Below are 26747 nucleotides of genomic sequence, written 5' to 3'. Positions count from 1 at the left end.
ATAATTCTCAGGTTCCATTAAAAATAAATATAACATCCTATTAACATTGGTGTTTGGGTGGAATTCATAATCTTGTAGAAAGAAAACTATAATGTACATGATATTGTATAGTATAAAAGTAAAAAAAAAATCTCAATAAAAATTATATAATAAAGATTAAGTTGTGTGAGTTTCTAAACATTAAATGCATATCTCTTACAGTAACAAATACTGTCCCTCATTAGACTTTACTATAAAACTAACTGTATATATATAAAGTGTTTAAAATGAGCACCCATATGTATAGCTTAAATATTCTACCTTTTCATTTTTACCAAAGGTTATTTTATGAGCAATTTACATACAAACACATAGAAAATAATAATTTCACATATTGATTAGAATATTCCTCTAGCAGAATACCTAACTGAACAAACTAGAAAAATCTGGTCTAATTAAGGTATATAAAGCCAGTAAAAAAATATATATCAATATTCACTCATCATGGCCTCTATGCTTTTGATTAATACCTTACAACTGGTAAATTTTATTAAACAAAAATAGTAAGTAATACCTAACTTCAACCTAAGATAGACAGAAAAGAACAGATAATTTAGTAAACATGAGTTACTTCCCCTTAAAATAGAGAAAACCTGAAACCCAAAAGAACACCCCAAACATCAAAATTAAGAAATGTTGCAGGCTTAGTTTTATTAAGCCATGCAAATTCATGGTAAAGTATTTATAAAAAATAGATGGCCATGTTACAGCAGTTTTTGCAGAAAATCGGATAGCTTTCAACATCCGGATACTGGTACACCTTGTAAAACCAACCATTCTGTGCAACAGATAAATGTAATATAGAAAATTAATAGGATAATCGTTTATAACAGTCCATTACCTATCCTTATACTAATTGGCAGGTGAACTTTCTTCTTGTAGGAAAATTTTGAAAATATATAAATGAATGAACGAATGGATATGGCATCAATGTAGACCACAACGATATTCGAAATCCGGGTTTTAGTATTCAAACTTCTCAAGTGTGTCGAAAGGATTTGCGAAATTGTGTAAATATATCACGCTTATATTTCGCGTGTTGATAAAAATACTGTAATGTATATGATTTGAAAGGAAATGTTTCTATGTAACTTTTCACGGAAATGGGCTGTACAATGATTGCGTAAAAAGCCAATAAAATGTCGGCTGTAGAAATCGAAAGGAATTTTGTCACGTGACTTTTGCCCATGCTACCGAAAACTACCCATCACAATATCACGGCGTTGAGACGCCGTGAAATTAAATCTGCCTCCAGACAGTATTATCGAGTTATACATGTCTGACGTTTCATAGAGATTTACGGGCGACTAGAATTTCGCTTTTCAGATCATATAGGGCGAAGAGAAAATATTTACGGCGAAGTTTTCTTAAGTGCAAGGTCATACTTACTAGCAAATTATTGAACAAGTTCGTTTTGTCTTAGTTTCAATGTCCACATAGTAATCAAATCAGTGCAATAATAATAAGGTTATGACTATTAAATCGGCATATTTCCGTTCCATTATTCATAAAGGCCAGTCATGTTAAGCTCAAGGTCATACTTGAATGGTGGCAAATTGACACCTGGTTAAACGAGTTGTGGCCAGTTCAATCCTTAAAAGTCAAGGTCATATAAGGGTCATGGTCAAGTTCTGTTTTTAATATTCTGAAAATATTATGATTCCAAAAAGTTAGTATGTTTACAATACATCCATTCATAACACTATATGCGAATTTTAGCAAAATAAATATAAGTAAAGAATATCCTCCAGTATTTATTACGTCACAAAATCATTCCAGCAAACAATTCCTATTATATAAAAAACATATGTTCAATTGAAATTGGCAACACATTTTTCTTTACAATAATTTATAAAATGTGTCAACAAATTATGCTTCCTAGCATACATAATTCCTGTAAATTGAGCCGCGTCACGACAAAACCAACGTAATGCATTTGCGACCGCGCAGTCTGATCTGGATCAATGCTGTTCGCTTACAGACCCTATATCAAGTAAAGAAACTGATAGCGAACAGCATGGATCCTGATCAGATCAGACTGCGCGGATGTGCAGGCTGGTTTGCATCCATGCTGGTCGCAAACCCATTATGTTGGTTTTGTGGTGACGCAGCTCAATTATCTTCTTTTAAAGTGTATAAAGCTATATAGATGTATCTACTGAAAAAAAAAATTCAATTAAAAAAAAGAATACTTCCGAAATGCTTGTATGAAAATTCAAATAAATAAGATAGTGAACTAGCTTAAAAGGAAATGGGGCATGAACAAAAAATTACAGAACTGATAAAACTCTACTTAAAATTTTGTTCTAGAACACAAAAATACTTAAAACAGCAGTATAATATTTTGTTTCGGTACATTTTATTCTGTTTACGAACACTGTTAAGTAACAGAGACATTCTATGTTACAAATCTTTTGAGAATCACCTTTAACATAATGGATTCAATGTAATTTTACAGTAACTGTTGATTAATTTTATGATTTTTATATTTAATAATTAATTTTCAAATTTTTCATGAAAATCGGTATCTGGAGGCATGCTGATTTAAGCAACTTTATCCGTTCCTTGATAATATACTCTCCTATTTAAATCACTCTTAATCTTCATATAATTCACACACATATAAAGGTTTTCTTCACAATAGTCTTTCAAATATCCCTTGATTTATCCGTCTCATCAACTTGGTATTGTAAAATTAAACCGGAATGAATTGTCACTTTTCAAAACTGCACCACCTAGACTATTTACATTTTCAACTGTGTTGTCTGTGTTTATACTTTCAGTATCACTTACTATTGGAACACTGTCATCAATTTTAAAGTTAAATTGAAACTTAGAGTTTAAATCGGCACCTGTGTCAGCATGGCTATTATTATTATTACAATTTTCAGACTGGTTCTCTATATGTGTATCACTGTACGTTTTAACTGGGGTGGCATTGTCAGATTTTCTAGTAGTGCTTTTCTTGAAGAATGTAGATTTTTGCATGTTCTTTGTTTCAGCTGATGTTATTTTGCCTTTCCTAGCAGCTGAAATATAATATGTATTCTCATCTTAACAAGAGTGTGAACATATTTTGTACCAATTAAACAATGATTTATTTTTTTGCTGAATAAAGAAAATTTAGAAAACTGTTGAACCTTACAGATTGAAACTTTCACAAACAGTTTGGAATCTTCCAGATAAAGTTTTTAGTTATATGGCTTAAAAAAAAACAAACACACACAAAATTTGTAAATTTCACCTGACTTTTTTTATGGAGTTTTGAGAATTAAATCTAAATTTAATGGTTGCTGAGTAAAAGTGCAGACAGTGCTCACTTTGAGGGCATAGTAATACAACTGAAACACCGTCTGAATTTTTATTTTTTGATTGATTTTATATTGCACCAACAAAATTGAGGTCATATGGAAACTTTATAGCTTTATAAGCGGAGGAAGACCTTGGGGTGCCCCTGGTTGCATTGCTTCAAGAAAAATAAACGGTCAAACCCCCAAAACTGATGATTTCCCCTTAAACAAACTGGACACGTCTTTTTTAAAGAAAAAAATCCCCAAACAGGGGTATGAACCCCAGTGGGGGGGGGAAAGGGGGGGGAAGTGGGTTGAAGGGCAAAAAAACCTTAACCATTTTGCCCACACACCCAAGGGGTTTCCCAATTAAACCCAAACACATAAATAAACTGTCTCCCCTTTTGAATTTTCAACAAAAAGCGATCAGTAATCAATGTGTGCCCCATTTATGGCCAATTTTATGTTTGGGAAAAAATTTTGAAAAGACGGACAGTGGGGACAACTAAAACTTGGTACTGATCATTCCTGTTAAAAATTTTGGTTTTAAAAATTTCACCAATGTTTTTTGGGGGAAATAGTCCGGGCCCAAACTTTTTCGTATCTGGGCAACACCCCAGAAAAAAAACCTTTTTATCAAAGAACCATAACTTGGCCAAAAATCATTCAACCAGAAAACCCATGCAATATGCGCAAGGACTTGAGCTACAGATCAATCCTGTAAAGTTTCATTGAAATTGCATAAGTGGTATAAGAGAAGTAGTCCGGACAATCTTTGAAATTAACAAGAGCTGTCGGTAGGACAGCACGCTCGACTATTCTATGTGCTTGATAGTATGACCCTCCAATTATGACCCTAAGTGCATGTGTAAAGTTTCAAGTAAATATCTTTGAAGACCTTTAACCTTTAACCAAAATTTCTAAGTTTCAAAGGGGCAAATAATTCTGCAAATATTGCAGGCAGAGTTGTGCAATTTTGCAAACTGATGTACATTGTTACTATAAAAAAGTATTTTAAATTTCAACTGAATATCTCAAGCAATAATTGAGATATTTGAATTTACAAAAAAACTTTAACCAAAATTTTTTTAAGTTCCAAAGGGGCATAATTCTGTCAATATTGTAGGCAGAGTTATCCAACTTGTCAGTCTGATGTACCTTGTTACTATAAATAAGTATTGTAAGTTTCAATTGAATATCTCAAGCAATAATTGACATATTTGACTTTACAAAAACTTTAACCAAAAGTTCTAAGTTAAAAAGGGGCATAATTCTGTAAATATTGCAGGCAGAGTTATCAAACTTGTCAATCTGATGAACCTTGTTACTATAAACATGTATTGTAAGTTTCAATTGAATATCTAAAGCAATAATTGAGATATTTGACTTTACAAAAAACTTTAACCAAAATTTCTAAGTTAAAAAGGGGCATAATTCTGTCAATATTGTAGGCAGAGTTATCCAACTTGTCAATCTGATGTACTTTGTTACTATAAATAAGTATTGTAAGTTTCAATTGAATATCTCAAGTAATAATTGAGATATTTGACTTTACAAAAAACTTTAACCAACGCAGACGCCGACGCGGACGCTGACGCCGACGCCAGGGCGACTACAATAGCTCTCATATTCTTCGAATAGTCGAGCTAAAAATTATTAAAGGGCCATAACTCTGACAAAAATCATTGAACCGGAAAATGCTGACAATATGCACAACTAGACTTGGTACTGATCATTCCTGTAAAGTTTGGATGAAATTGCACCAGTAGTTTATGAGGAGTAGTCCGGACAAGTTTTGTGATGGACGGACGGACAGACGGACAGACAGACGACGGAGAAGTGATCCCTATATGTCGCCACTACTCCGTAGAGGCGACACAAAAATCCAGGGGCACAACTCCTTCAAAAATACATAAAAGAAAATTACCTATAGTACTTTTGTGTTCCATTTCTGCCATCTTCTTCCTGTAGTCACCAAATGTATTCCTCATAACTTGTCTCTTCTTTATCATTGGAGCTTTAGAACTTAAAAGAATCTTCAAAGCCTTAGTACCTTCTATGGCTACAAGATGAAAATATCAATCATAAGGTATTATTATATGAATAACAATTCCCCTGTGTTTGTATTGACAGTGAGTGGAACTTAACATTGACTTGGTGATACTGATCAAAACAAACTTTTCATAACTTAATAAAGAATGGCGCTTTTAAAATTAAAATGTCTACTACATTTGTATATGAAAGCAATCATAAACCACTTTACAGTATATAGAATTCTAGCTAACCAATCAAAAGCAATATTATGTTAAACAACCATCATGTGTAATTTACTGATTCATATCATTCCATCTGCTTATTTAGAACTTGTTTGTATGAAAAATGAAATTTGAAAACTTTGAAAATTTAACAACTGAGACAATTATTTTGTGGAGATTTCCCTGTTATTTCGGCTAAGGTGAATATCACATTAGCAAGGTCACATTAGATACTCACCTCAATATTATACAATAATTGTATATAATAAAATATTCTATCAGCTTACTTGTTTGCATGAAACAGGCAATTGGACAACTTTGAAAAATTACCAACTGAAGAATTTTAAAGACAGTCATATAATAAAACATTTATTGCATGTAGATTTCCCTGTATTTTCAGCCAAGGTGAATATCACATTAGCAAGTTCCATGTACTTAGATATTAACATCATCATTGTAAAGATGGTAAATAGGGAGATGATAATTGATTTGTGGCCTAAGAACACTAAGAGCAAAGACAACAATTTATGTAGTTGTCAAACTAAATATAATGATTTTGTTTTTGTCAAGCAGTACCTTGTTTAGAATTTGGATTACTTGTGTCTAAACCAAGTTGAAGCTGCTCTATGCACCAGATAAGCTCTTGTTCAAATTTTGCTTTCATTTCCTGAAAAAGGAAAAAAATAATTTAGGGCTAGTAAAAATTAATAAGTTTTAAAAGGTATTTTCTAAATAATAAATGTGTACATTAATTTGATGTGTTGAAAGGCTGAAGAGTTTAATCTGATATTGATGAGATTCAGCATTTATAATGACTGTCAATCTTATTTTTCTAAAAGTTTTCCTAGATGTAATGTATTATTTTGCCAAAGTAATTGTAATGTAATGTGTTACTTTATAAAACCCCTTCCAATTGTAATATAATGTACAGATTTTGGCAATGTAAATGTCATGAAATGCATTACAAAAAGTAATTTACATTAACATTTTACAAGGGTGCAAGTTAAAAATTAAGAAAACCTGAAAACTCTGAAATTATTATTAATTCACTTGGTTTTACATGTATGTAGAAAAAGTGAGCTTTCAGGAATATTAAAAAAAACCTGTTAAACTTCAGGCTGAAAACTTGTATTCATAGTGATTATTTAAGTGTAATTAACCTCCAGCAAGCTTACAAGTCAATGGTTCTTCTCTGGTGCTTGCTTGTGGCTGAAATAATGACTTGAAGGGCAATATCAGTGTTAGTGTATGTGACCTGATGCAATAAACAAAACATACCTCACAGTTATCTGGTAAATCAGATTCTGAAGTATTGTCAGCTGAGCTGTCAGGTTTCACTGGTTTAGGTTTCTGTAAATGATAACATTTTGTTAAAGTATTCAAACTTTAAGCTGCATGGCTGTAGACAAATGACATATATTTTCATATAAAAATAAGAAAGTTATCAAGTATACTGTAGATAGTTGGGAGTTGAACTTACAGTTCGTTTTAAAGTAAAGTTTATATATCATTTACAGTACAAGTCATCCTGGCCTCAAATCAACCAGGCCTCTAGTCAATCCAGCCCTAAATTAGTCAATCAGGCCCCAAGTCAATCTGGCGTCTGGTCAACCCGGCCCAATTTTTATCATTAGTTATTTGGCACTACTTTTTATTCAAGAAATAATGTGAATAATTATTATTGCAAGATTCATTATATCTAGAAGCACACTAGACGTTTTTATTAAAACTAGTTAACTAATGTGCTTTATTAGGAGGGATGTTGCACTTTACATTATCCCTCTTGTACAGACTCAATCAAACCGAGTTTGCAGTTGTCTTGTAATTTTGTTATGATAAATGTTTCCGAGGGATCAATTTGTTTCCAGATTTTTATTGTTTAATAAACAACTTGTTTAAAGTAAAGGTGATGAATTATATAAAAACAAATCTTTGAAGACATTCTCTTGTGCTTTTTATCTTGATGATTATTCACATAATTTCCTGAATAGAAAAAAAAGATAATAAGAAAAAGTGAAAAAGTAGAGCTATATTAATAATATTTAAAAGTTTCTCTCTTCTCCCAATTACGGATCTATACCAGAAGACACAGTATTCAGAAGGGCTGACTGTTTCAGACAGCTCTTTTAAGCGGTACATGTGAAAGAAGCAAACACATAGAGTAAGTCATAAAATATTTTTAAATGAAATAGATCAGACAACAAAGTTAAAAGTTTTTTTCACAATTAATATTTCTTTGTTTATTGATTGCTCTTAACTGTTTGAATAAATGCATACATTCACACATAATTAAATTATTTATTGATGTTTAAATAATCATTCATTATCACTATTATCATTTATGTATTAAAGCCTTAATTGGTGCAATTAAATTTACTGACAAATTTAAAGCCAATTGATGTTTTAATTAGTTTTATTCTATGGTTCATATTCTTCAGTAAGTCAAGATGTATATATATTTTGAAAATCCTTTATTTTTTTTAAATGTGTGTATAACAGTAATAAATATATCATTTATAGACAAAAGAGAAAAGGAAAGAAGCTGAATACCATCTAAAACAATAGGAAGTGGCTAGCCGTACGGGCCCGTACGGCTAGCCAAAAGTTCTAGCCGTACGTGAGTCACGTACGACTAGCCAGGACACACTGTATTGGCTAGCCGTACGGCACTTTTCAAAAATATATGGGTGGCGAAAGTGCATGTTAATTATGACTTTAAGCGAGGATTTTAGTCAAGAATGTTTACTTTTTAGAGATTAATCGACGTGTTGGCTACAGTAAAGAATGTACGTACTTTGTCATCTCAAGACGTCGAGAAAAATAGCGTTTGGTTGCAGTTAAATAACATCAATTGAAATGGTTTACACAATTTTGAAAATAATCTTTTTTTGTTTCATTAATATTAATTTTTAAATTGAAAACAAAAACAAACAAAAAACACTGAAAATAATTGTTGTCGGGCTCTATAATTGCGTCAATTACCGACGGTATAGAAGTTTGTCCATCGTCCATCATTAAGGAAAGTTTGCATTATTAAATTATTTTTCCTTTTCACCGTTTTTTTTAATTCTCTATTTTTTTATTTATTTATTCCCTCCGATCATTATTTATTCGATCCATGTGCTTAATTAACAGATTTAACAATTCATCCTTCATACAAATCATAAGCATGAAAATTAAGGACGTTATAACATGCAACTTTGACACTTAATGTTATTAAGATAGATTATACAACGCTTACTCGTATTCATTTTTTGTGTGTGAAAAATTGCGGAGCATCTTTATTAAAGTGAAGACACTAGGACAAATGCGGAGATTTGATTAAAATCGTCGTTTAAAGACACAAAATAACATATGCATTTTCGACTTCCATATAATTTTGAAAAGTGCCGTACGGCTAGCCAATACAGTGTGTCCAGGCTAGTCGTACGTGACTCACGTACGGCTAGAACTTTTGGCTAGCCACTTCCAAAACAATAATTCAATTTTATAAAAAATTACCAATTTTGGGGCCGGATTGACCAACATTGGGGCCTGATTATCCAATTTTGGGTCCCCATTGACCAAATAGATATAATGTGGGCCGGATTGACCAATTTTGGGGCCGGATTGACGTGAGGCCCTGTTAACTTGGGGCCGGGTTGACTGTAATTCTATCATTTACCAGCATCCAAGGTCCAGTTAAAATAATTAAGCTGTACTGTAAGTAAAACCTTAATTAACTTTCTATTTAGTAACAAATGCTACTTTTAAGGTAGAACACAACAACTTTATAGTGTCTTGAAAAGGGTATAAAAGGTGTGATCTGGAATAGCTCTTTTACGTTGTGTCGCGAAAATATGTGATAATTATTATTTTCACGCTATTTCATGAGATATGTAATGTGTATTGTTCAGGTATAAAGCTATATATGAGTTAAAAATACATGTATTTTTTTCACCTTCACTTTCGAACTCATTATGATATATTAACGTTTCAACTTTTCATAAAATTCTGTTCGTGTTTTGGTGCGCTTGATTTCTGAAATTAACATTTATTAGAAATCTGCGAAATATAATCGAACAAGAAGCATTTCTGGTCAGACTTTCACATTTTGACGAATCATTATTATACATGTATACTGGTCCCTACAGTACACTTACAATATCTCAATATTGTGTTTTCATGCTACTGATGCGTTTTTTATACGTGAATGGCATGACTGAAAGATTAAAGTCGCAATGTTACATAAAGAAGGCATTGGTTGCTGATACCGGGAACGTGTAAATTAGCCCCTTTTGATTAGAATATACTGCTTTTCACGGGGCTGTCATATATCTATATGTTTTTTTTATTTTAAATACCGAAGTGAAAAAATAGCCTAGTGACTAATGAAATATTTAATTTTAATATATATAGAAACGTGTCAGTTTCTAAAAAAAATAAATTTCATACCAGTTGAAATACATCATTTCAATTTCATCCATTTATATGCCCATTCTTAATAAGGTTAATTGTCAAGCGCACACATTAAGTTCTCTTTCCATTCATGAACCAAAGTAGAAAAGATAGGGTACCATATTTACAGTGTAATTGCAAAGTTGCGACAGTCTCTGCGTTTTCAGCTCAAGAGATGTTCGGGGAGAGCGAAGACAAAACGTTTAATTAAAGGTCCATTATGATACAGAAATGCTTTCATTTCTATTTCTCAAAAACTTTCTATTTTTTGGTATATCATTTTACAGTTTTTAAATTTGCAAAATAAATAAACTATGTTTAACTTCCTTTGCTCTGTTGACAATGTATATTTCTATACAAAATACTCATTCACTAAGAGTATCTTAGTGAATGAGTATTTTGTATAGAAGTCAATATATACTGCTTTGTTTACATTTTAATTGCTACTTTTTCGACACATACTTCACATTCAGCGCAATTTTCTTCAATTGTTAAGCATCTAATATGCTCTAAATCCATTATTTAAACATTATTTAACACATATATTTCATATTTCTATAGAATTAAGTAAAAGGATTTCTGAGACATAATGTGCCTTTAAAAAGGAAAGAGAACAAAACAAAAGAATTAAGCGGAAATGAAAGCATGCATGAAAGCTGAAAGAGAAATTGAATAGAACACCTTCAAGATCAAATCAGTAAAAGAACTTGAACGTAACAAATGCGATTTATATATAGTTCTTCATATGTGACAGATGATAAAAAAACTATTCATGCTAAATATCTTAGCTCTAGCTCTTTGGGTTCTTTAAAAGAAGGTTTTTTTAAGTTTTTACTATATACATATAGGGAAATCAATGACCCCCTGGGGCGGGACCAATTTTGACCCCAGGGATTTTATTTGAACAAACTTGGTAGACACTCACTAGAAGATGTGTCATGCCAAATATCTAAGCTCTAGCTCTTTGGGTTTTTTTTTAGAAGAAGATATCTAAAGTTTTTTCTTTTGGTTGCCATGGCAACCAGAGTTCTGCATGGAATGGAATGGAATTAGATGATAGTTTTGACGAAAATGAAATTTGTCCGGGTTTCAATTAAAAAATTACGTTAAGCGTGTCCTGAAAATGGAATATGCATGAAGACGTGGAGTTGATTCAAGAACATATTCATCGTTGGCATGCAGGTACATGTACACTCAGTGTTTTTTTTTCAGTCTCGCGCTATATCGAAGAACCACCAGTGTGTCACTGAGTCGATTTTGACGTATGGGTGACATTTTATCAATAATTGAAACATATAAGCAAATAATTAAAAAATAACGGCAAATGTACGGGTCCGTCTATACTATAAATAAACTGAAGTATAGAGTGGTACATTTGCCGTTATTTTTTAATTATTTGCTTATATTTAAGAAATAACATCGGCCTGAGAGGTGTATATTTGCTATTTAACACCGGTTTGGAGTTTTGATGCGTAGGAATTGACCACGAAGGCCGTAGGCCTGAGTGGTTAATTTTCTCGCATCAAAACGACCAAACCGGTGTTAAATAGCCGATATACACCTCTCAGGAAAATAAGGAAAATCTCTAATGTTATTTTTCAAGCGGAAATAACTTCCGGTGCCGATTTTCGTATAACGCTGTTCGATTTTCGCACCCTACTGTGGCAAAGATATAGAAATTATTAAACAAAAGAAATAATAAGAAAAAACGTTATTTTATCAAGTTTTCAACAATAAAAAACTTACGTCGTATTGTGTTTACATCAGCGCCCCATTTTACATTCTTGTATTATGAAATAACGTCAGCTTGTTTAATGTTTATGAATGAGTTGTTTACTTAGAATAGATAAATACAGAATCCCTAAAGAAAGCCCAACACGACAAAATTGAAAATGTTGCAGGCTCGGTTTGATTGAGCCTGTTCATGGACGGTACTGGAAAGTGCAAGTTACCGTCCACGCCCCCTAGCACCGGCTTAAGCAGAATTCAACGTAGTAAAACTTTGAATTTAGAAACATCCGCAGATGTGTTCATACGGCGGTTATCATGGAACCTTCAATGTGACACTTCCGTGCTATTCCATGAAAAGCGGCGTATGGTCCCCAAGTAATAAAAAGCGTGTGCCCTAAACGAGAAAACAATGGGCAGAACTAATTAAAATGGAATTTTGAAAGGGGATCAGAGGTTATGAAGCCTGCATATCACAGATAAGACGTCAAAAGACAAATTTAAAAAGCAGGCAACATATCCTAAGGGTGATTCAACATTATTCAAGTAGGAATATTTGAACCACCCAACTAGAAAATGCCGAAAAGTTGAAACTAAAAATACCACAAGCACAACAATAATGTCGTGCTGAACGATCTTCAAGGATCAAAAATATAAAATCATTGATTAAATGTACGGGGAAACTTTTTACAGCCGCCACACGGCACAAATAACACGGATGTGATCATAAAATAGACGTCATTAGGATGACGTCATTACACTGCTTACGGATTGGCGCCGTTTTGTCAAAATATTTATTAACTGATATGGATCTAATATGTGGCGTTAGTGTATGTGAGATATTATTTCGGTATTGTATGAAAAGAAAACATTTTACGAATTGAAAATATAAATAAAAATGCTATTTATTTTTGCTTTAAAATGCTTTGTAAACTATACAATCGAGGGTGAAAACAAAACAGCGCATATACAAGTAGTCCCTAACCGGTGTTATATTGGCAGTTTAACACCAGTTTTTTTCCTTCTTTGTCTACAGTGACAAAATCACGTGAGTGTTAGAATATTCAATTATTGATAGAATGTCAATCTCCTTTGTGGTAACTTATATAAGCCGGTAAAGAAAGCTCTTTTTGTCTAATGAGATCGGTTGTAGCAGTCTAGAACTCGTCCCAAGAACACACGTACTGTCTTAAAATGTATGTATACACTGTTGCAGTCTCGGCCTCCTAAAATGTTACCCTTTTTGTATTTTTTCACCGAGTCACTGAGCTGAGCCCGAGACAAGGGTGATTTATACATCAGCCTAAAGAGAAGGGGTTCACTTATCCAACGAGACTCGTCGCTACACAGTGACCGTCGGAAGCAATACGTCCGAATACATGTGCTGATAGTGATTTTTTTGGTTTCGCGCTATTGATCGAAGATCGACCCTTCTTGTTCTTTTTGACCTTTTCACTGAGCCAGGTCAGAGTTGTTGGTGACTTATGTATACCAGCTTAAACAGAATGCTTATATAGAACATAATCAAAGCTTGTAGGTTAAAAAATGTAAATCTGTTCAATGAAACGGTTTTGATAGAAACCTCTCTATGATTTTTCATTATCATACATGTATTGAACAAAAACGTGAGAAATTGTGTTTTGCTCGTCTGACATTTTCTTTCCTACTGACTGAACTAACGTAAATGTCCTCAAGTCTTTTTGTCTTTGAATGAAAACAGACGGATTAAACCGCTTACGATCTCATATTGTTTTGATAACTGTGACCTATGGACTATGGCGGGGATAATAATTTACTTCCGTAACAAACTGCCACTAACTAAGAATAATAATAATAACAACAACAACAACAACAAAAGAATATACGATGCATAATATGAAATGCCTTACTACTGGGTCCATTTCTTTTCCATACAGATAAACGACTTATTAACCTTTTTATTTCTTACAGAGACCCTGATGGTCTTTTCTTCTACTTTCGTTAAAATTCGTTACATATATATAAATGCCTTGCACAGTCTGAAAAGGGCTTTACAAGACTGTACGTAGCCTCGTCCAATCATTGTTTCAAAACTGTTCTAAGGTTTATCAAAGGACCCTTTTACATATTGAAAAAAATGGTTCAATTGTTACTCTGCTAAAATCATCTTTAAGAAAATACCAAAATGATCAATACGTTTTTAGGTTTCAGAGCGTCAACTAATATAATCATGCAGTTATTTCCCTTTGTATGACATTTGACATTATCTTGTCGACGTAACTCCATTTATCAGAGCTCACACGGGCTGTACATAGATAAGCAAGGTACTAAAACAAATACAACCTAGCTAGCATGACAACGCTGGTATAGTTAATACTGTGGGAATAGATTACGTGTAATATTCATGTTATAGTGCATTGACAACATGACAAAAATCGTTCTATTCTTAAACGTTATTTTTAGCATTTTGTGGCCCGAGGGATGGGCGGAGGTTGTGTTGGGCACGGAAACGGATGAGTTTGACTTTGACGGGCTACCAGGAGCCCAGCATGAGTTTAAAATAGAAGTAGGAGCCGGTAAAGAAGAATGCTTTTATCAAAAAATAGTGGCCGGTGGTAAACTTCATATATCATTCGAGGTTTGTAGATTTTTTGTTTATATTACTTATACCTTTTGTAAGTTTATTTACTAATGTTTCCTTTTTTTACCTTAATGTAAACATTACATGTACGTTAACGTATCGTAAAACGTAAAACGTATACGTTAAGGCCTCAACAGACGGTAGGATTTTGAAGTACAACACCAATTAAAACTAAGATGTACAGACAAATCTTAATGTGTGAAGGCTACTATTTCTTAATTTCGGAAACCTTATGTCGAGATGTAAGGGATAGGACATGTTCTATTTTGAAAATCTTGTCGTACCGATTTTTACAGACCTCCCACAATGACAAGTAACAGATAAGCAAATTATCTCCTGATAATGGATGTAATGAATGAAATTCCAGAACAATTAGGGCTAAAAGGTAAACATAGTAGTAAGATTGGGTAAAAATGATGTTGAAAAACTCTTCAGGAGACCCAAAGTTGTGTTGTGTTTGAATCCCAAATTATTCCGAAAATGATTATGTCACGGTATTGAGTTGTTCTCTAATAACATGAATTTAGGGAGGGGAGGTTAAGTTTGAAGGCGGCCACATAGCTTAGTCAGTAGAGCCGCAGTACGGTATTCCGAGGGTCCCAGGTTTGAGTCTCGGTCAGGCTTCACATTAAAAAATTTATATATATATTTTTTTTAATGGAGGTGTTTCAATCATTACTCATGGCGAAAAAAAGTATTAAGTGAGTAAAGTATGTAAAGGATCAATGTAAAGGGATCCTTTTTAGGGGAAACCTCAGAAGATTCTTACAGTATAGAATTACCGTCTGAATGCAAGTGTTGTATAGCTTTGAAAATTGTACATCTTATCTCTAATTAGTGCTGTACAGCTAAATCCTACCGTCTGTTGAGGCCTTTACTTATATACGCTTTTTATAATGAAATGCGCTCTAGGTGTTAATTAATTACTTTATTTTTACTGTATCCTGTTTGAATAATGATGATAAATACGCTGCGTGCTATTTTTTCTGATAGTATAACACCTTAATTGAATATTTTTAACGAGACGCAATTTGCATAGACTGAACAAGCGCATGATTACATGTAAAAGGTCATATATGTTTAATCTCTTACAAACACATACATGTATATATTATACTTGTTCGCTTATTTGCTACTGTGTAAGTTCTATCGTACACAGTTGAAAGTAGACTTTGTTTTAAGGCTGTAACTATTAGTAGAAAACTTTATTAAAAATTTAATGACTATGTGTAAATAACCATGTAAGTACGGGACGTGTAATGTCACTATGTGACAAATTATATTGTGGCACACGGAGCACCTCAAATACGCAGGGTTCTCATTTACAGGTTTTATCATTTTAAACGCATCGATTGATACATTTATTTCAACCCTAAGTTCCCTAGGTATAGAGTCAGATCAGTCTGCACATTTAGATAGTCTGACCACGTTCTATACTGTTGGTAGCTCATTTTTTGGTATATTAATATTGTAATCCCTTAATCATTAAATGGCCTGTTCCATATTCACAGCAGGGCAAATCCATTTCACAGTTGTCAGGTTGTTATGAGTTAAAGTAAAACATATATTATGACACGACATGTTAACATATATTGTCCCCTCAAGCACAAAATCAACTGGCGGAGACGGACAGCTGGCGAGAAACCAGTCTGTCTCACGCGCGCTTTTATTACTTGTCTAAATACAGGACTTTATTGTAGTAATATTTTAATGAAAACTTTGTTATCAAGGTCAAACAGATACGAGTTACATATTTGAAGATTTAAACAGTACTTAATACTTGTTCAGTCTGTTACCATAGTTTTAAAATTTTGATTAAAAATGTGAGCGGAAACAAGACTAATAGTAAACGTGTATAATTAAATTTTCAGTTAAATTAGATAGCGAAAATAAATAAGGAAACACGTTTTTCTCTTCATACGTGAAATCATATGTTGTTAACCTTGTTAAACATGGACAAATAGCGAAATAACATACGTGCCTTGAGCTATGAAATTTAGGTGGTGCATACCAGTTTTTAAGTTTGTGTTTGAAAAATGACATTCATAATTTGAAGCTGGTTTTTACAATGCATTTTAAATGCGTTATGCGTACCTTTAATAAATATATTTCACAAATAGTTATAACCCTCACCTTAAGTTATCAGACCTTATATTAAAATTACATTATAAAATTATGACATCACTGGATTGAAATGTGCTGCATGACAGCAGTTAAAAGTGGAGCGATGGCGTAATGGTTAAGGTGTGTGACACTCAACCGAGGCACAGTGGGTTAAAAAATCTGGAAACAAAGTGATCCCTCGGAAACATTAATCACAACAAAATTACATGTATAAGAATTGCAGACTCGGTTTGATTGAGTCTGTACATGAGGGATAATGAATGAGTGCAACATCCCTCACGCCCTCTAGCACCGGCTTGAGCGGTACTCAATTCTCAACACTTAATAGTGCTGGCATCAATGATCCCGAAGGACCAGAAAATATAACAACGCTGAAGTGAAGTACGGGGCAACTTTCTACAGCTGCCACACAGCACTTGACACCTGCTGTTGTGAAGTATAAAAATCTAATCTGGTCACGACCATGTTTCCCCGTTTTACACCAGTACTGCTTATAGTTTCTTGAGGCGGGCTCGAAAGTGATTAATATTATTTTGTTATCAACAACTGAGGTCAAAATATGCAAAAATAGCCCACACGCAGTATAAATAATTATGGCGATGAATACTACACAATCAGTCATTAATCGCACATAAAGTGTTATTTATTACTTGAATCTCTGATATTTTTTACTTATCTTAAAAGTTTGGTTCTTTTTTTAAGTTTAATTTTCTTGAAATATCTTAATTGACTCATCTGGAGGCATGCAACTTTCATGTTTATTCAAAAAAGATTTATATACTAGTAATAATTCTAATTTCACCCCTAAACTGCTGAATTTCTTAAATGTATATTATGCATTTTTCATTTCTGAAAATATCTATGAAATTTATTTTTGAGATAGAAGCTTGTCAGCCGACATTGTATAGACCCTGGTCTGGTCAGAGTACATGCAACACGGATGTGGCATAGTCTAATTACTCTAATTAATAAATAAAGGGAGGAAACTCTGACAGGGAATCAATATTGTTGCGTGAGCTGAACAAATCCACATGAAATAAGGTCATATTTATCATGCAAAAGAGTAATTCACGCAATATACATATATATTTACACATATTCTGTATTACTAGTAAAACAAATTTATTTGCAAATCTTATGAATAATTCATAGTATATTATTATAATATATTTTCTGTACGTATTACACGACTCGTTAGTTTTAAGCAATTCGTATGCGGATAGAAAATAACTTCCTTAATTTCGATTTAATGACCACAAGGGCCTTTCCGTTACGACGCCCATTTGTTGTATAATCAGCTCTGGTCCGATTACTGACTCTTATTAGTTAGTATGTTCCCAACTTAATTAAGCTCAACCTTGTACGGTCACACATTCAAGGGTATTACTTGATCAAACTTTTTCAGCATTTCATTCACCATTTTCTTGAACTGTTCTATACAAGAACGAAACCATTGGTTTGTCGATCTCTCCGCATACGTTATTAATCTGACTTAGCGGCTGAGATGACAATTTGACTTTCTCTCACTTTGTCTTCAGGTTTTATTAGACATAACGCAACATTCATTTGTAACTCCGGGCACCCAATCCCACATGGTTGCGGGGAGATAGGGGAAATTGACAAGTATTTCTAACCGGTCAATTTGGTGGGTTTTATTTATTATTAAACGCGACAAAAAATAGTTGTATATTTAGTTTTCGATGACTCATATCTGATTTGTTTTACCGAGGTCTCCCTGGTCCTGATATCAAAATACCCGCTACTTTCATGGGTAGGGGCCTGGATGATAAATGACACGAATATAACATATGTATCAAATAAGCTTCATATTTCATTCGTCAGGTAATATATGGAGGGGATACGAGAATAAATGCATATTTAAGAAATCCAGTAAATCCAGGATACATTGACAGTGTTGAGTATCAAGGGGTCGGTACTCTGATGCATCATGCTCAATTCACCGGTAAATAAGTCAGTCAGTAGTACAGAGTTGTCGTTCTTTAAACTGGCATTTCACAAATGAATTTATAGCTTAGCATATGAAGCGAATGGTCACTGTTAAGCAGCTTTAGTCAGATTTTATTAACGATTTTTACGTTTTATTTCTTTTTGAATTTTCTATTTCAAATAATTTATATTCTGTGGTAATTCTATGGAATATTGATACTTCACTTGCTGAATTCCTTGTCACTTCCGGTTAACAAATACTTCAATTCAGTTGTTTTCAGTAAAAGAACGATAACTCTGAAAGAAAAGAATGCATGACTTTACATACACTATTTATGTATAGAAATTAATAAAAATACTAAATAAAAATACTAACATTGGTACAAGAGCTTATTTCTAATCAAGGGATATAACTCTTACATATTGTAATGAAGCATGCGTTGCACGAGTACACTTTTATTTTCAGTGCTTCATTTTTCACTGTAACAAATATTCTACAGACTTCTGATATTTAAAGAAATTTTGATGTTGATAAGTGCATCTAGTTTTTTATTTATGACGCCTGCGTCACAGATGTGAAAGCTATACTTCCGGTACGAGATGATAAGAATTCACGTGAATCATTACATATGATATCATTGGCCAACCTTATCACCCGGATGACACAATGACATTGTTCGTTAGTTACAACTTTAATATAGTTTCGCCATCTTGCACATCAGTATAGGCTGACTTTAATCTTCACTGTTGGCAGATAAATTTGAAAATTTTATATTTAAATAATTCTTAATGCAATTTTTAGTAACACCATTTTACATACATTACGGTAATTCAGTGCAAAGTAACGCCATTTTACATACATTACGGTAATTCAGAGCAGAGTAACACCATTTTGAATACATTACGGTAATTCAGTGCAGAGTAACGCCATGTTACATACATTACGGTAATTCAGTGCAGAATAACACCATTTTACATACATTACGGTAATTCAGTGCAGAGTAACACCATTTTACATACATTACGGTAATTCAGTGCAGAGAAACACCATTTTATATACATTACGGTAATTCAGTGCAGAGAAACACCATTTTACATACATTACGGTAATTCAGTGCAGAGAAACACCATTTTATATACATTACGGTAATACAGTGCAGAGTAACGCCATTTTATATACATTACGGTAATACAGTGCAGAGTAACGCCATTTTATATACATTACGATTATTCAGTGCAAAGAAACACCATTTGACATACATTACGGTACTGGGTTAAGTGCTGTAATGTAACATTTGCTTGTAGAGAGCTAGTACATGGTGCTGAAAAGGTTAGAAAACTATTCACGTTTTCTGAATTTTATTATTAAATTTGTAATTTTAAATTTAAATTGGGAACAAACATCTTTAATTTATAAGGTCACCAGTGTATCTTCAACGATGACATTGTAGGTATTGCGGGGCGGCGATGGCCTAGCTGCACTTTATTTACTCAAACCAGAGGGCTCAACATTGAAATTTCTCCAAAAAAGTGAAATTGGGACAGGGGGTGGATTCGAATATAGAGATTTTACTGAGACTGGTAAATAAAGCATTATTTAACCCCTATATGTTAATACTGGATATTGTCTGAAACCCAGGGAAGTTTCCAATTTCACCTTTCAGATCGGGCGGAGTTTAAGCAACAAACTGGGCGAAGTTTAAGCAATAAACTGAAAAAATTAATGCACATAATTTCGTATCTTTTACTTGAAGGGACTTCACTAAGGTTTTTGACATAACGGGACTGGAAATAATTTTTTTGCTATATTTGTGTTCCAATTCATGAAGGTCTGGACTAATGACTTCCCTCATCCGATGTTATTCTCGAATAATCATTTTTATCGTCCAAAAAATTGGACTAAACATTTCACAAGAAATCGATATTCAATTCAGTTCTGAGTATATTTCTTTATTATTCTTTGCAGAACTGTTCGTACTTCACTTGATCTATGTAAGAATGTCAAACTTTTCTTAGGCTTTTTGACCTCAGTGAAGCTTCTTTTAAGTGTACTACAATCCATCACATCTAACTGCGTCCAGGATTTATCTTTTGATTAATCTTACACCGCCATTTGTTAGCATTATAAAAGAAAGCTTGCTATTAATTTCTAATGGCACAGAATAAACTTCAGGTCCTTCGGGGAGGAGATGGTAACGCAGCCCTATTCTTACTTAAGGAAGAAGGTACTGAGTTCGATATCCTCCAAAAGACCGATCATATTGCACGTGGGGGATTTCAATATGGACCATTTGAACAGACCGGTAAAAACAAGTTCACTCCGCCCCATCATTAACCCCGCCTTTCCGTCTGTCGTCTTGTGCCTTTCAGGGTATTTTCTGGTATTTCATCCCGCCTTTTTCTAATTGTAGAAGTATTCTCATGGGTTACAGTTCATAACACAGCCCCACCTTTTTCCTGGTCAGCGTCTTTTCTTTTCGGTGTTTTCCTACAATTTATAATTATACACGTTTGTAACATTGATTTTGATTGGATAATCGTGACATTTATATAAACTATATATATTAAATAAATTCGTTATAAGTATTCTTGACAGGTTATATGGCCGCATATAAATGGTTGTTTGCAATATAACTCGAACGCTATATAACTTGTCAAAACTCTTAATAACTAATAATATACAGGTGTTTCACAGTTTCAGGGTAAATGCCCAGCAATTAAGGACATTCATACACAATACTTCCACTCTCCTTTTATGCCTTTAACAATATTGATTTTACACTAAATTTTTATATAAGATAAATTCAAATTTGCATAAGTAAGTACATAGTCACCTCATTATTTATTAATACATATATATTCTACTATAAGGAAATGTGATAACACTAAATGAGCTTTCATGTTTACTGATTTGAAGTCAATGTCACAAAGAACAGTTATGCTTAAAATTTGTGAATCTAGTAGCATATAATACTTATTTAAGAGTACGTCAAGCAGCAAGTCATTTTGCATTTACCAGTAAATGTATTACAATAATTTATTGAGTTATGTTTTAAAGAAAGCACTGTTTATTTACATGTATTATTTATATATGTGTGTGTTTCTATGGTAATGGAGCATGATAATTGGTACATGGTTTGATGTTGGCTTTTTAGGTGTTAAGGGGTGGTGATCAGTACCTTGACTTTACTATCAAAGGTGTTTCCGGTCAGGTTTTACAGGAAGCTCGCACCCGACCCCGCTGGATTACCGAGTTGGACACGAACCTCTATGCCGAGGGAAGGCCTATGACGGAACAGGAAATCGATGGCGTTTGGCAGCCCCCAGTTTATAGAGGTGGTTAAGAAGATGATGCATGATAGTCTGATTGATTCATTTATAACAATGTCTTGTTTTCCTTCAAGCCTGTACAGTTAGGGATATTAAACATGCAATTTATTTAACAAAGATATAAAGTATGCAGTGATTTACAAAGAGCTTTTATATCATTCAACCTTATTCATTTATATTTCTTTTGTTTTTTTATCACCAATTCAACCTCGTTTTGTTATTTCGTACCAGGCAAAAGCGCTATAGTATAATGACTGTTCAGTAGCAAAACCTTGTTTCACTATAAAATTAGTTTTGTTCTTTTTAACTTAATTCTAGAATGTAAATATCGACGTATTTTAAGGCTTATGTTAAATTGTAATAATCTTAATCTTAATCTTATGTCACCCTTTGTCGTATTGTTCTTATATAATTTAATAAGTAAACATATAATTGAATAACTAAATTTGCCTATATTAGATAAATTAAATGTAATGATTCAATTGTTTAAAAAAATCACACTAATGACCGCTTTGTCAATTTCGTTGTTTTCAGAATAGATACTTTTTTTTAGATGTAACAAACAATTAATTATAAATTTTAGTATTTTTCCTACACAAAATACCTATATACATAAGGTATTCAGCATCAATATTATTTGTTTGTCCGCATGTTTTACAGGTCCTTATGCAATATGTTTAGACAATACAATGTCTCGAATGGCGTCCAAGCTGGTGTATGTCTTTCTCGTAACCTATGTGGAGGAAGAATGGTCTAAATATAGACAGGAAATAGAAGAAGTCGAACTAACTGTCTCAAATTTTACGGTACGTTTGATATATTTAACATTTCCGTAAGCGTTGCGAACGTTTTATTTATGTAGGGGAAACAGGGGATGCGTTGTTCCAAAGACATCTTAGTTTATAAAGAATACGGACCAAGTACAGCGACCCGGAAGCGGCGCATTTTGACACAAACGAGCACAGAGTCAGCGACTGCTAAGCAAATTTTAATAAGCGTTTTTTTATTAGCTTATTAGAACCGAAGGGTGATACTCCGGCGCCCGGCGTCCGTCATCATGCGTCAACAATCGTCTTCTCCTCTGAAATTACTGGGCAGATTTACCTCAAATTTGGTCTGTAGCATCCTTGTGACAGTCAAATTAAATTTGGTCATGCGATTTCAATTGGCCCCTTTTAGGGGTCAACAGAGCTAAAAATAGAAAACACCTTTAAACATCTTCTACTACTAAATTAAATGATGGATAATCATCAAAATTTGTTTGTTGCATTCTTAGGTAGTCTTGTATCAAATTTGCTAGCTCATTTTTAAGTTGATTGGCCCCTTTTAGGGGTATCTAGAGCTAAAAATAGAAAAACCTTTAGACATTTTCTTCTACAGAGCCAATTGATGGATGATCACCAAAATTTGTCTGTAACATTCTTAGGGAGTCTTTTTATCAATTTTGCTCATATTAATTTGATTGGCCTCTTTTAGGGGCCGCTAAAGCTAAAAATAGAAATACCTTTAAACGTCTTCTTCTACTTTCACATTATCCAATTTATTTTGATGTCCGATGTGGTTTATGTGGTTTTTATGGTTTATTTAAATGAACACATTTTGTTTCTTACAAATAATACAATGTCAAGGTGCGATAGATTTAATTTTGCCCGATTAGTAATTAAGTAATGGCATGCATGAAAAAAGACTCTACAAATTAACAAAGTGCGATTTTGTTTTGTCATATGTGTAATTTTAAACATGTCTGTTTTCCCCCGTTGTTTCAAATGCCCTTACAATAAAGTGGCTTTTCTCTGGCTTTGTTTTTGTCGCAGTTTACATACGTATACTACAGTTACATAAAGGGAAGATAACTCTTAAACGAGATCAGTGACCCTACTTTAAATTTTTCTGTTGCCATATTTTAAAAGAATGCACAGTTTAAGTAGATTCTATTGTACAGTAACTGTTGTGTTCGCCTTTATAACTATTTAAGGACTTTGACAAAACGTCGCGATAAAAACAAGTGAATTTTGTTAAGAGTCGTCTGATCGCTAGCAAACAGCCGGCAACATTAAACATATAGAAATCAGTCATACAGAGTAAAAACACCCTGAACCTTCAGCCAAGTGTCTTGCAAATTCTATAATACATAAAGTGCTGCACAAATCAGTAATCTAAAACGTTAAATCTTTGTATTTTTTTTCGTTTCAGGTGTCCATACAAAATGTACATGAGTCCGTCAAGGACGCCTTGGTTCACCAAGCACAGAGCAGAATGCATGTTATAAAAGACTGGTATTTAATTACTGGCAATAATTCGTATATACAAACGTGGTCTATTTGTCAATGCGTCGTCGTCATAATGTGTTCAGGAATACAAGTGTTTTTTGTACGGAGACTTTTTAGGGGCACCAACGTAACTCCTACAGCAAAACCTAGAGCTTAGTATTGTATGTTTCTTAGAAAATAAAAGTATCAAAATAAAAATAATTATACTTTTTGCCTTTCTGTGTGTTTGAAAGATTTTAATATACGGTTTCAGCATCTTATAAGTTTGTTCGGTTAGTCGGTCTGAACTTTCACCAAGTATTATTTGCTTACAGATCAATGGCCAACATATTCACATTATTAATATTTGATCATGTAGAACAACCTTAAGTAAGTTAAGCGTAAACTTATCGTTAAGTATAGCCCTCACAATGTCAGGAATCACACAGATGTAAGAGTTGCTAACTGTCCGATCTTCTGACGTTTCTCATGTAACCAACTCTGATTTACCTTTCAGCAGATATGGACTTTCAGTTAAAACTTTGTCAACCAGGTATAACCAGCATGTTTTGAAAAAATTGTCATCCCCCAAAAACATAAGCAAATGATTTTACGTAAGAAATCGTGAAAACAATGTACACGTTTTTGAACTGATTCGGTTACTTGCAATTTAGCTATTGATTGGTTGTCTCGAGTTCAAGACGACGAGAATGTCACTTATTGGTTTCTGTCAGTAGCTAATCGTATTACATAATTATTCCTTGAATGAGAAGAGTGGTGTTTTAAATTTACGAACTAGTAAGTAGTGGTTACATAGTATAATAATTTCATTACGCAATATTCCGTATCGTAAGCCACGGTATCAATCACAAATGTACTAGTAACCATTTACAGCAACAAGAGTTTTTTTAGCTCACCTCACACAAAGTGACATGGTGAGCTTTTGTGATCGCTTTTCGTCCGTCGTCCGTCCGTAAGCTTTAACTTTAAATGACATCTCCTCATAAACCGCTAAGCCAATTTCATCCAAACTTCACAGAAATATCCCTTTGGTAGTCAAATTTATAAATTGTTTAAAGAACTTTATTCCAAGCAGAACTTGGCCATGGCAACAGAAAGAAAAACTTAAAATACCTTCTTTTAGAAAACCGAAAGAGATAGAGCTTAAATTTTTGGCATGAAACATCATCTAGGCAGTTTCTACCAAGTTGGTTCAAATAAATGACTTGGTATAAAAATTGGTCCCGCCCCCCCCGGGGGGGACGGGGGTCATTTATTTTGTATATAGTAAAAAAACTTAAAAAAATCTTCTTTTAAGAGAACCCAAATAGCTAGAGCTTAGATATTAGGCATGAAACATCCTCTAGTGGGTGTCTACAAAGTTTGCATAAATAACCGCCCTCGGTAAAAATTGGCCAGCCCCTTGAAAAATTTTCTTTTAAAAACCCCCAAAGAGCTAGAGCTAAGATATTTAGCATGAAACATCTTCTAATGGGTGTCTACCAAGTTTGTTCAAATAAGGGCCCGTGGGTAAAAATTGGCCCCGCCCCTGGGGTCATTCATTTTCCTTATATGTGTATAGTAAAAACTTAAAAAATCTTCTTATAAAAAACCCAAAGAGCTAGAGTTTAGATACTCAGCATGAAATATCTTCTAGTGAGTGTCTACCAAGTTTGTTTAAATAAAAGCCCTGGGGTCAAAATTGGCCCTCCGAGGGGGTCATTGTTTTTCCCTTTATGTATATAGTAAAAACTTAAAAAAATCTTCTTATAAAACCCCCAAAAAACTGCTAGAGCTTAGATATATATCATGAAACATCTTCTAATGAGTGTCTACCAAGCGTTTTCAAATAAAAGCCCTGGGGTCAAATTTGGCCCCTCCGAGGGGGGTCATTGTTTTTCCCTTTATGTATATAGAAAAAAGACTGAAAAAAATTCTTATAAAAACCCCCAAAAGCTTGAGCTTAGATATATATCATGAAACATCTTCTAATGGGTGTCTACCAAGTTTTTTCAAATAAAAGCCCCCGGTTTAAAATTGGCCTTGGCCTTGGGGCCTATTGACAGATGAGCGATTTCAGGGCCATGATGGCCCTCTTGTTTTAAATTTATACAAACTCTAGAAATAAAGTCATACAACTTCACCGCCAAACATATGATTTGTTTTGACCTTTTAGTTTATAAATGTCCATTTATTATTTACAATGTACTTAGATCCGAATATCAAAATGACACACAATGAAAAAATGGAAAAAGGAAGAAGGAAAAAAATGCACATAAGCAGGTGAATTAATATTCAGACTGTCAATGCTCTACTGTATACCATAGAACAGGCCTGGTTTTAATAATTTGACGGCGTTCTAATACATTAATTACAAAATATATAATACTCCACAGTAATACATAGTATTTTCGTGATCTGATGTTACTAGTATACATTAAGTTATTGAATAAAAAAGGAATGTAAAAGTGAACTGTGGGCCATATTAGGCAATGTAAGGTCTGCATGTATATAATGTACATGTAAATTTTGACATGAACGTAAATTACAATATTTTTTTTGTATTTTTATGGTTAAAATTTTTATGACTGTTCAAATGGGTCCAGTGCAAAAACTACAGTCAAAATATGTTATATTTAGATACATGTATGTAAAAAAGAACAAATATAAAACCTTCGCTGACAAACGGACAAGTAATGAGTATGGTGGCTGATTTGTGCCATGTAGC

At 33.4% G+C, this 26747-nt stretch overlaps 2 protein-coding genes across 8 annotated transcripts; one reads left to right on the top strand and one right to left on the bottom strand.

The window, feature by feature from the left end:
• Positions 1 to 1780: 1780 nt before the first annotated feature.
• LOC132713874 (UPF0488 protein CG14286-like) lies at positions 1781 to 9633 on the bottom strand. Of its 2 annotated transcripts, none has more exons than XM_060696577.1 (5): positions 9525 to 9633; positions 6863 to 6934; positions 6161 to 6251; positions 5257 to 5391; positions 1781 to 3068 (listed from the first exon to the last, which is right to left on the bottom strand). In XM_060696577.1, the coding sequence occupies exons 1-5, from the start codon at positions 9540 to 9542 to the stop codon at positions 2716 to 2718; spliced, it is 669 nt and encodes a 222-aa protein (XP_060552560.1). In that variant the 5' UTR covers positions 9543 to 9633; the 3' UTR covers positions 1781 to 2715. The 2 variants fall into 2 exon arrangements, with proteins under 2 accessions (XP_060552560.1, XP_060552561.1); XM_060696578.1 differs by lacking the exon at positions 9525 to 9633 and adding an exon at positions 9249 to 9386.
• A 4370-nt stretch (positions 9634 to 14003) lies between these two features.
• LOC132713872 (transmembrane emp24 domain-containing protein 5-like) lies at positions 14004 to 24247 on the top strand. Of its 6 annotated transcripts, XM_060696576.1 has the most exons (5): positions 14227 to 14366; positions 18336 to 18456; positions 21596 to 21776; positions 22431 to 22576; positions 23964 to 24247. In XM_060696576.1, the coding sequence occupies exons 2-5, from the start codon at positions 18442 to 18444 to the stop codon at positions 24195 to 24197; spliced, it is 576 nt and encodes a 191-aa protein (XP_060552559.1). In that variant the 5' UTR covers positions 14227 to 14366; positions 18336 to 18441; the 3' UTR covers positions 24198 to 24247. The 6 variants fall into 6 exon arrangements, with proteins under 6 accessions (XP_060552556.1, XP_060552555.1, XP_060552557.1 ...); XM_060696573.1 differs by lacking the exons at positions 18336 to 18456; positions 21596 to 21776 and adding an exon at positions 19892 to 20021 and having other exon boundaries at positions 14004 to 14366; XM_060696572.1 differs by lacking the exons at positions 18336 to 18456; positions 21596 to 21776 and adding an exon at positions 20614 to 20743 and having other exon boundaries at positions 14006 to 14366.
• Positions 24248 to 26747: the final 2500 nt, after the last annotated feature.

Source organism: Ruditapes philippinarum, unplaced genomic scaffold (assembly GCF_026571515.1).
Source record: "Ruditapes philippinarum isolate M1 unplaced genomic scaffold, ASM2657151v2 ctg1913_1_1_1_1, whole genome shotgun sequence".
In the NCBI taxonomy this organism is placed as follows: domain Eukaryota; kingdom Metazoa; phylum Mollusca; class Bivalvia; order Venerida; family Veneridae; genus Ruditapes; species Ruditapes philippinarum.
The sequence above is the reverse complement of the archived record's forward strand: the minus strand, read 5'-3'. Positions and strand labels throughout refer to the sequence as shown.